The sequence below is a fragment of the Choloepus didactylus genome, chromosome 13 (assembly GCF_015220235.1).
Source record: "Choloepus didactylus isolate mChoDid1 chromosome 13, mChoDid1.pri, whole genome shotgun sequence".
NCBI lineage: Eukaryota > Metazoa > Chordata > Mammalia > Pilosa > Megalonychidae > Choloepus > Choloepus didactylus.
In genome coordinates this window covers 23316544-23328619 of record NC_051319.1, presented here as the reverse complement: position 1 = coordinate 23328619, position 12076 = coordinate 23316544, and the positions used below count along the sequence as shown (strand labels likewise).

The following is a 12076-nucleotide window of genomic DNA, read 5'->3' as shown; positions in this document are numbered from 1 at the left end:
CATATAATTACCACATTCTTTTTCTCAGGAATTTACAACTTTAATAAAATTACAGACAATAAAAGACCAGACACCCTCATTTGGGTATAAATGCACTGTGATTACATCTTTCCACTTGGATGGGAAATTTATCTATTTTTTTTTCATGGAGTTGTAGTCCAATCTAGGAAGAGCCCTTTTAACTACCAGAAATGGACAAGCTCCTGAATCTAAAATCTTTCAGCTGAAACTGAGTCCAGGATGGACTGCTGGAGACATTTCAGTTATAGGTGAAGAAGGAGCAATCCCTTAGATCTCAGTTGTCATTAAACACTTCTGCTTCAAGACGGCTTCTTCAGTCAAAGTTGGAGCAGAGCTGAGACATTTATACTTGGTTAGAAGTATTTTGAAGCCAGTCACAGCACTCACCAAGAATGATGCTGGGGGAGAAAGGAGCAATATTACTTCTTTATTAATAAGTCTGCCCTTCCCATCTAGGGACATTCTATTTCCTGCAAGTCCATTAGAAATAGCACCACTCTGTGCCACAATGAATGTTGAAGACACTGGAATTGTGACTGGTCAATTCACTTCTCAATTAGAGAAAAAAGCAAGACATCCAATTCACCTGTAGCATTCTTTAGAACACAACCATTTTCTGCAGGTACGGTATATACCAGAGCAAAAGAATCTTCAGGGAGTAACATATTATCTTCATTTAATACAGAACTCTTTGCAGCAGCATTCCGAACAGAAGTGCTTTTAAGACTTGACATGTTATCTTCTCTTGTGATGTTATACACTGTTTCTGCTACATAAAGCCTAGAAAGGAAAAGGCTGAGGAGGAAGATAATAATGGAAATGAAGGCTTAGAAGGAATAGCACTAACACTAAGGAATCCAGAATGAAAAACACATGCCCAAGGACAATCATGTGCTGAGAAAATGCATGAGAGGATTTTAGGCTTGGTCCACTGGCTGATTTGAGGCCCTATAAAGCAAGAGGTGAAGGCTAATGCAGAGTTATAGGTGGCTTGACTAAGCATTGAATGAGTGCCCCCAGCTCAGAGCCGATCTGCAAATACCATGAGTTTGGCTTATTTGTTTGTTTTATGGTTCCAGGTATTTCAAGATATCTCTGCCAGGTCACTTGCTGATGGGCAAATAATGGAACAGAGAGTCCAGTGACCATACAAGACAAAGATCACAGTTTGCAAAAATCATCAGGAAAAGTCACTAAACAATTAGATGACCATGACTTCAGGAAACAACAACAGCATAATCCAGGGAGAGGAGAGAATCTAATTTACAGAGTGACCACATTATAATATTCAGTATGTAACATTTTTAACAACAGCACCTAGAACACCTAGGGACACCTAGAAACATTATAATAAAACAGCAGAAAGACAAAGAGAATCTTGAAAGTAGGAAAAGCAGAGTGACTCCTCACATATAAGGGATCCTCAGTAAGGCTGACTGCTGATTTATCATCAAAATCACTGAGGGTGGAGGGAAGTGGGGTGGCATATTTAAATTGTGGAAAGCAATTCTATATCCAGAAAATTCTATATCCAGAAAAAATTTTCTTCAAAAATAAGGGTGATATTAAGACATTCCAAGATAAATATAGGCAGAGGGAGATATTGTTCATTGTTAGTAGATCTGCACAGCAAGAAATAACATAAGGAGTCCTTAAGTTGTAATGAAAGGGCATTATATGGTAACTAGAAAGCATGTAAAAATAAAGAACCCTGGTAAAGATAAACATATAGGGTAACTATAAAAGCCAGTATTATTATATTTTTGTTTGTGATTCCTTTTTTGTTTCCCATTATGTTTAAAGGATAAATGCATGAAAAGAAATTATAAATCTCTGTCAATGGGCATACATTTAAAAAAAAAGCAGGAAATATGTGTTAGTAAAGATATCAAGAATTTGGACCCTTATACATGACTGATTGGAAAATGGTTCAGCTACTGTGGAAAAGTTCATTTGGCAGTTCTCAAAAAGGTAAACATAGAATTACCATATGACTCAGCAATTCCACTCCTAGGTTTATACCCAAAAGAATTGAAAATGGAACTCAAACACTTGTACATGATTGTTCATAGCAGTACTCTTCACAATAGCAAAAGGTGGAAACAACCCAAGTGGGTCAATAGATGAATGGATGAATGGATTAACAAGTTGTGTCATATATGGATAGTGAAAAATTATTCAGCCATAGAAAGGAAGGAAGTACTGATACTTGCTTCAATATGGATAAATCTCAAAACATAACACTAAGTGAAAGAAGCAAGACACAAAAGGTCAAATACTTGGCAATTCTTTTCATATGAAATTTCCAGAATAGGTAAAACCATAGAGATGGAATGCAGATAGGTGGCTGTCAGGTCCAGGGGAATGAAGTATGGGGTGTGACTGGCTATTGAGTAAGGGGTTTCTTTGAGGGTGATGAAAATGTTTTGGAACCAGATAAAGTTGTTGGTTGCACAAAATTGTGAAGGTACTAAAGATCACTGGAAAGTACACTTTAAAATAGTTAATTTTGTGTTATGCCAACTTCACCTCAATAAAAAAAAAATCACCTGTACTGTTTTATTTCTTTACTCTTTATAAATAGTCCACATTATAATAGATATAAGCATTTTGCTGTTTTTCTGGCTGTCTGAAATCCATCATCACCATTGTCTATGAGGTTAGTGGGAAATAGTACTCTGCCTACTACCATGGATATTGAAGTATGGAGAATCTTGCTTTCCCAAATGCCTGCTAATATGGGCTGGTGCACATGGCTTATGTTCAGCTAATTAGATGACTCTGATAAGAACTTTGAATATGGAATTAGTGATTTAAAGATTAAAAGGACTGTAATAATTCAATGATGGCAGGGTCTGTTCATGCTAATAGGCTATAATAGCAGGGACATCATCAAGATGGGAATGTTCATGGTAAACCATGGTAGTTTTTTACCCCCTTCTTTACTTTAAAAATTGTCCTTGTTCCTCAATTTCTTCCAAATGTGATCCTTCCTCCATTAAAATCTGTTTCCTAAATTCTTTAGTAAAATTGCAAGTTTTGTGTTTGGCGGGGGAGGGTCAGGAATGTACATACACTTCCACTGACTTAGGTTTCTACATCTTACAACCAAGACCTTCGACAAATATGTTCATAATTATTTATTTACAGTTTCCTGATAATTTTGCCTTATGTACATTCAGACTTTCTAGAATGTTCATTTCATAAACATTGAGGTAGTTGAGCTCCCTGGACATTGGGAAGAAAATTTATTAATGTTTTAATATTGTTGACTGAGTCTTGTTATTTGTCGTGAAATACAGAAATGGCTTATTTGTATATTATTATTTTGTTTTACTTTTAATATTGACTTGGACTTTCTTTAGAAGATTTTTCACAGTTTGAAGTATAATAATAAAAAGTACTACTTTTTCCAAGTGAACATGCTTCTGCTTAATTTTGATGAATTTTACATCATTTCCAGTATTCTTAACATAGCAGAGGAATAAAAATCTTTCCACCTATCACAAGATTTTTCAGTGGACTACCATAGATTTTAAGTTCATTAAAAAATTTATGTGATAAACTATCCATAAAAATTGACCCCCGTTGACAACATTGAACTGGCATCCATGTGGCACCATATTGCAGAGTGCCACATGAGACACATTAGATTTCTTATTGCCAGCAAGCTGGTTCATAACTTCTATTGTGGATGGAGTGTCGCTTGGTAAAGCATAAATACACCAAACCTATTTCAAAGGAAGTATCAATTTGAAATTCCAAGGGAGAAGCACTCAAATGTCAAAATTATTTCCTGTGTCATTAATTTCTAATTGTGTATTTTTAAAAAAATTAACTGATTTTGTAACAGTATCTAAGTTCAAACATAAAACCAACAGACTTAAGGAAATTGATATAATAGAAATTTTTGAAGAATAAAAATGTTACTCCCAGATGTGGTATATTTTCTTCCTTCACAAGCAATAATGGGTTTTACTAGTGGTTCAATGTTAAAGAATTGGAGAAAATTTTAGATACTTATTGAGTCATATGTGAATATTAATGAAAGAAAACTATCACTTTCAATTGTAATGTAGTAATTGGTATGGTATAACGATGTCTGCAAAACACAGAAGGTATTTATATTCTATATAGTGTTATTCTGACAGCCTAACCCTATGTATTATAAATATCCAGGTTCATATAAGCCAATAATAAGAAGCAAGCAGATCTTGAAGGTGGAAATCTTCAGATACTACTTTGAATCTAAGCATATATAACTATTACTGAATTATGCTAGAGTTGGTATTTTACAAGTCTGGGCAGAAGTATATCGAAATAAAATGAGGATGTGAAGAACTGTCATTAACCATATATAAAAACCAAAATAAGGATTTTAACTTGGAAGCCAATTTACTCAAGTTACTTCCAAAATTCAGAAGTATGAGTTTTATCTAAAATCTGAGTTCTCTAATTCCATGGACCTTAGCATCAATATTTGAGTAAAGATTTCTTAATTAACATAGCTTAACCAAGAAATTTAAGTAAAAGAAGTGAGGTTTTGTGTTGCTGTTGTTGCTGCTGCTGAGTTTTTCATTCCTCCATTATCTATCCAAGTGGTTACTTGTTCATATGATTAAATAATGATCCACATATCTAGTGACACTCTGTATAAAAGTGATAATTTGTTATGCTAATAGCATACGATTTCTTGGAAAAAAGGCACTACATTTGTTTTCTGTTGAAAGACTATGAATCATATTGGAGAATGAAATATTGAGTGCATGTGGGTTAATTCATCAGTTGTTCTGAAAATAGTTTTCATTGGCTGGAATTCCAAGTTTAATTTTTTAAGTTACAATTTATCATAAACATGAAATGAACCTAACATTCTAGAAATAAAGGAACATTAATGGAGCCAGAAGGAAAAGCAGATTTTTCATAAAGTGTTTTTCTTAAATTCTGGACACACTAGTTTAACTTAAGTATGATGCAGTGGAAAGATGTTAGATAACAAATACATTTTGAATTGAAGAAATAGACTTGTGGGAAAGCACTGAGAAAATCTGAATCCAAAACTCTAGTCCCCAAGCAGTAGCTACTGAAATTTTTTACCCAATTAAAAATACCTAAGAATTGAGTAGTATATTTAAATCTACGACATATTTTCACCTGCATCAGAATCCTTTGGGATTCTTTAAAAAATGCAAACTCTTAGATTGAATGATTCTACCAAATCATTATCACTGGAAATGGGGTCTGGTAACATACTGTCATCAAGTATCTCAGTTGAATCATTCGAACATTAAAATTTTGCAAACTTTTACTTAAAGATTTACTTCTTGTACTATAGATGCTGAATAGTAAATTCATTTACGGTGATGTCAAATTTTATGTCACCATGGTCCAAAATATATACCTCCTTTGAAATTACTGCCACCTATTTGTGGAATGTTATATACTTGCAGGCATGGATTTAAGAATTTGAAAACCTTCATGGAAAAATCAAGAATTCAAGAATATTGGAACCATAAGGAGTAAAGTCTGCTTACTATCCATCTCCCAAAGACATGTGATAAATTCAGGATCAGCGTGGGCTGACATCAATATTCAAACATGTCAGAAGGAGTGGTATGTTCTGGCTGAGACATAGAACTCTATCCAGAAAGAATTGGGGTGACATAGAACAAGAGCAAGTGAAACAAGGTCTAGGGAATTATTCTAGTGCTATATTCACAGAAGGTGAGAGTGGAATTAAATATGGCATATTATCAGAACATTAAGAAATTGAAAATTTGGGATTATAATACTCAACCCAACTATAAAAATTAATGGGAAAAAAAAGCTGTTCAAATACTCTTTGATAGAACTTTCACCTACTGATTAATTCTCAGCATCCAAATCTGGCTATACTATATTCTCTTGGAGAGAATCTTACAAATATCCATTTAAAGAGGTCCTTCTCCCCAGTTGCTCTAATAATTCTTGTAACTCCTTGTTATAAAATTCAGAGCATCTGTCTGTTTCTTATTGTAAACTTCTTTGTTTTCTATTTCTCACATTGGAATATGAGTATCACAAAACCAGGATTATGGCTGTCTTTTTTCATCACACAATCCCCATTGCTTAAAAGAGTGCCAGGCATATAGTAGGCAACCAATAAATAGTTTTTTAATGAATGAAACTACTTATGACTCATGAAAAGAACTCTCCTGCAGTTGAGGACATAATTTTACAGACTTGTAAAAGTCAATTTTATGTTCATGTGTAGGTCATTTTAACTTGGGCAAAAAGATGCTGTCTCACTAGAAACTTTACCCCTAAAAGGAATCTTTTCTTTGACTACTTTGATAAGGAAGTTTTGATGGTTAGGTTGATGTGTCAACTTGGCCAGGTGATGGTGCCCTGGTAGTCTAGTCAAGCAAGCACTGGCCTGTTACTGTATGGACATTTCATGGCAGGGTAATAAACCAAAGGCTGGTTTATTAAATCATCAGTCAATTGATTGCATCTGTGATTGATTACATCTATGATCAACCAAGGGAGTATCTTCCACAATGAGAGAATACGATAAGTTGGATTTAATCCAATCACCTAAAGATTTTAAGGGAGAAGAGAGAACTTCCACTTCCTCTTCAGCAGTCAGCCTCTCCTGGGGAGTTCATCAAAGATCTTCATCAGGGTTGACAGCTTCTGCATCCTCCCTATGTAATTTGGACTCATGCATTTCCACAATTGCATGAGACACTTTTATAAAATCTCATATTTACAGATATCTCCTGTTGGTTCTGTTTCCCTAGAGAAACCAGACTAACACAGAAGTAGATCTATGTGTTGTAAAAGAAATTATAAAAATTCAGAGGCAAAATAAAAATCTTCCTAGAAGCAGGGAGCACATTGAACTAAAAAATATGATTAAGCCTTGGAAATATTCATGGTTTGGTAATTCTAAATAATCTGCTTTCAACCTCTTGATTTATCTACTTAAAACAGAATCTATTGATTACTCAACAAAGAGAAGAGGAACTTTGTTCACCCATACTGTTTTCAATACCCTTGTGCCAGTTTGAATGTATCATGTCCCCCAGAAAAAGCCATATTCTTTGATGCAATCTTGTGGGGCAGACATATTAGTGGGGATTAAGTTGGAACATTTGGATTAGGTTGTTTGCATGGAGATGTGCCCCACTCAACTGTAGGTGATAACTCTGATGAGATATTTCCATGGAAGCATGGCCCCACCCATTCAGGGTGGGCCTTGATCAGTGGAGACATATAAATGAGCTGACAGGCAGAGGGAACTCAGTGCAGCTGTGAATGACATTTTGAAGAGGAGCTACAGCCAAGAGGGACTCTTTGAAGAAAGCACAGGAGTTGCAGATTAGAGACAGTTTGAAAACAGCCATTGAAAGCAGACTCTTTTTCTGGAGAAGCTGAGAGAGGACAAATACCCCAAGTGCAACTAAGAGTGACATTTTTTGAGGATCTGCAACCTAGAGAGGAACATCCTAGGAGAAAGCCATTTTGAAACCAGAACTTTGGAACAGACGCCAGCCACGTGCCTTCCCAGCTAACAGAGGTTTTCTGGACACCATTGGCCAACCTCCAGTGAAGGTACCCAATTGCTGATGTGTTACCTTGGACATTTTATGGCCTTAAGACTGTAACCATGTAACCAAATAAACCACCTTTTATAAAAGCCAATCCATCTCTGGTGTTTTGCATTCTGGCAGCATTAGCAAACTAGAGCAACCCTCATACACATTTTTTGGGATATTTTTAATTATCTCACTGATCACTTTTTAATACTGTTAAAGTTATTTTCTTTCTTTTGTTGTTTTTAATTAAATTTTGAGATGTATTCACATATCATATAATCATTCAAAGTGTACAATCAGTTGTTCACAGTGCTGTTATATAGTTGTGCATTCAACACCACAATTAAATTTTGAACATTTTCATTACTGCAAAAAAAAAAACAGAATAAAAATTAAAGTAAAAAAGAAGACCCAAAGTATCCCATGCCCATCCTTCCCTATTATTCATTTACTTTTTGTCCCCATTTTCCTACTCATCTGTCCATACACTGGATAAAGGGAGTTTGAGTCACAAGGTTTTCATGATCACATGGTCACTCAGTATAAGCTATACAGTTATACAATCATCTTCAAGAATCAAGTCTACTGGGTTGCAGTTCAATAGTTTCAGGTATTTCCTTCTAGCTATTCTAATACACTAAAAACTGAAAAGGGTTGTCTATATAATGCATAGAGATAACCTCCAGGATATTTTCTTGATTCTATTTGAAATTTCTCAGCCACTGAAACTTTATTTTGTTTCATTTCTCTTCCCCATTTTGGCCAAGAAGGCTTTCTCAATCCCTCAATGCTGGGTCCAGGTTCATCCCTGGGAGTTATGTCCCACATTGCCAGGGAGATTGACATCCCTGGGAGTCATGTCCCACATAGGGGAGAGGGTAGTGAGTTTGCCTCCAGAGTTGGCTTACAGAGAGAGGCAACATCTGAGCAACAAAAGATGTTATTTGGGGGTGACTCCTAGGCACAATTATAAGTAGGCTTAGCATCTCCTTTGCAGTAACAAGCCTCATAAGGGCAAGTCCCAAGATTAAAGGCTTGGCCTTCTAAATTTGTAGTCCACAGTGCTTGTGAGAATGTCAGTAAATCCTCAGGTGGGGAAGTTTAATATTTCCATGTTCCTCCATAGTCACTCAAGGAAGATTTACAAATACATTTTTTATTCTCTGCCAAAATTACTCTGGGATGTACTGGGGATTCACAATAACCTGCAAAAACCAACTAGATCTCACTCCCTATTCAAAGTTTCATGTAATTATGGTGTTTGAATAAACTGACCATACAAGTTAAATTATATGGTGTGCTACAGAAAATATAGATTTTGCACCAAATAAACATCTCTTCTTTTGGTCTCACACAGAAGTTGAAGTTTTGAAACAGTTTAATCACATAGTTATGTATTCACAACCACAATCTATATGAGGATATTTCCATTTCTTCTGTGAAGAAAGAGGAAGAGGAGAAAAAGGAAAAAGAAGAAAAAAGAAAATGATGACTAAAAAATAAAATAAAAATAAAATACAGTACAATAAAATAGTCAAACAACACCAATGCAAAGATTCCCAAACCACACCCTTATAGACCCCTCTTATAAACATTTAGCTTTGGTGTCTTGCCTTTGTTACAATTAATGGAAGCATTTTACAATGACAGTGTTAACTACAAATTCTAGTTTGTATTGATTGTATTTTCCCCCCATACAACCCCATTTAAAATATCTTGAAATGTTCACATTCATTTGTTCTTCTTCATGTAAAAACATTCTTATATTTGAACTTTATTCACAATTATTGACCACTCTCGGTTTCACTAAATTTTACAGCCCCAGTTTTTGTCTTCTCTCTTTCCTTCTGGTGTCATATATACCCCTAACCTTCCTATTTCAACCATACTCACAGTCATCTTTGTTCAGTGTACTTACAATATTGTGCTACCACTACACAGTATTGTGCTATCCACTTCTGCATCTACACAATCATTCCTCTTAACATTCTATACTCCTTCAGCATCAAATACCTGATCCCTACCCATTTTCTGTCTCCTCATATCTTCATTTCTGCACTCTTATCTAAACATCTCTTTCCTGTCTTTTCCTATCGGTCTATAGCACTCCTTTTGATATTTGTTTTAGAGGAGGTCTCCTGTTCAAAACTCTGTCAATGTCTGTTTATCTATAAAGCTCTTCCTCATTTTTGAAGGAGAGTTTTGCTTGGTATAAGATTCTTGGATGGTAGTTTATCTCTTTCAGTATTTTGATCATATCACACCACTGCCTTCTCATCTTCATGGTTTCTGCTGAGAGATCTGCACTTAGTCTTATTGAGCTTCCCTTGCATGTGATGGATTGCTGTTCTCTTGCTGCTTTCAGAACTCTCTCCTTGTCTTTGACATCCCCAAATCTGAATAGTAAGTGTCCTGGGGTAGGTCTATTTGGATCAATTCTGTTTGAGGTGCGCTGTGCTTCTTGGACCTGTAATTTTGTCTTTCATAAGAGTTGGGAAATTTTAATTGATTATTTCCTTTGTTATTCTTTCTGCCCCTTTTCCCCTCTCCTCTCCTTTGAGACACCTTTAACAAATATATTCATGTGATTCATGCTGTCATTTAATTACCCGAGACCCTGATCATAGTTTTCCATTCTTTTCCCCATCTGTTCTTTTGTGTGTAGGATTTCAGATGTTCTGTCCTCTAGTTCACTGATCCTTTCTTCTGTGTCTCCAAGTCTGCTGTTGTATGTTTCCATTGTATTTTTCACCTATTCTATTGTGCCTCTCATTCCCATAAGTTCTGCCATTTGTTTTTCAAGTTTACCTTCCTTATGGTCACCCAGTGTCATCCTTATATCCTTCATCTCTTTAGTCACATTTTCTTTCAACTCATTGATTGGATTTATAAGATTTGTTTGAACATTTTAAATTAGTTGTTTCAACTTCTGAATCTCAATTGAGTTGTTAGTTTGTTCCTTTGACTGGGCCGTTCCTCACATTTCCTGATGTGGCTTGTGGTTTTTTGCTCTCTAGGCACCTGATATTCTTGATTAGTTTTTTTGCAGGTTGTTTTGTTTTTTTTGTTTTGTTTTTTTTTTTCCCCTTTGGCCTAGGGTTTTCTTATTGGTTTTCTTTGATGACTATCTTTTCCTTGTTTCTCTTGCTGGCCAGTTTTCAGGTTTTCTCTTCCTCCAGTCTTCCCCCCAAATCATGCACCTACCATGGCCTGCCACAGGGATGGGAAGTAGGCATTGGCTACCCCAGGAGTTCACTGTGTGTGGCAATAGAAATCTGCTTGTTTCCAATGGTGCTCTGTTTTCCACTGCCCAGCAAGACCTGTTTTGTTGTTGTTGTTGTTGTTGTTTTTAGCCTTTCTTTAACAGTTGGGTCTTCCATATTTCCCAGCCAAGATAGGGCCAGGTTCCTGTACATACCCTAAGAAAAGGTCTGGAGCACCATTTTAAAAGTGTTTCAATTCTGTTTCACCTTCTAGACTGTCCACCAGATGGCACTGTTTGGTAATTTACTCATCCTTAGAAGCTGCTTTGCATCTGGACATAGGCTGTGTCTATATAACTGTGTGATTCCTATGCCCTCACTTTGCTGGCCAAAACCTGGCTCAATGTGGGTCTCCACCTGTGTCAAAGTACTCCCTCAGCTGAGCCATTACTCCAGCCATCCCCAAGGCAAGGAAACGGCCACCAGTTGCTGCTTCCCTCAAGGGTGGTGGAAGGGTCTTCAGGCCCACAGCTTAAAACACAGTCTCTCTCCATTTTTTTCTCAACATCTTTTTCCCTCACTGACCTGAACCTTGAAATATCCTACCCTGACCCCCGGGTTTTCAAATGGTGGAGGTATGTCTCACTTCTGTGAGAGATATTATACTCTGTGTCCATGATGGGAGGGGTCCCCTCTGCAGATTATGTGACTTTCCCACACTAAGACTTGAGGGTGAGGGGAGTGGACTGAAGATTCCCACCTTATATTTCTTTAGCTTCCTCAATTCAGCACTTGCCGTGTCCTTCTACAGTCTATATCCTCCTCCAGAATTTCAAAGAATTCAAAATTGTACTTTTTTTCATTCAATCTCTGGAGAGGTTTTCAGTAGCTGTTTAAATCACCAAGTGGATGATGTCACCTCCTAAATTTATTTTCTTGATACCTCAACTGTAAAGTATAGATTGATTTTCCCTCTGTATAGAGATAAATTAAATAGAATGATACATTTCTATTAGCCTCTAAATGAAACAACTTTGTAAGTTTACTGGATTATCTATCCTGGGGTAGAATTTTAGATTCAAAATTTTGAAATTTTTATATCACTGCATTTTTAAAATTCTGTTTTAATTTCTGAACTCTAATACTTTTTAAATGCAATTTTATTGAGATATATTCACACCCCTTATAATCCATCTGTTCTACTTTGCTAATACTGCTGGAATGCAAAACATCAGAGATGAACTGGCTTTTATAAAAGGGGTTTATTTGGTT

At 36.0% G+C, this 12076-nt stretch overlaps 1 protein-coding gene across 1 annotated transcript in view; it reads right to left on the bottom strand.

Moving 5' to 3' along the window:
• Window positions 1-288: 288 nt before the first annotated feature.
• The window catches only part of LOC119507651 (band 4.1-like protein 5), a 55661-nt gene continuing 43873 nt past the window's right edge, over window positions 289-12076 (bottom strand). Inside the window, 2 exon segments of the mRNA XM_037800879.1 lie at window positions 289-560; window positions 563-801. Of these exon segments, the coding sequence (XP_037656807.1) occupies window positions 289-560; window positions 563-801 (511 nt within the window).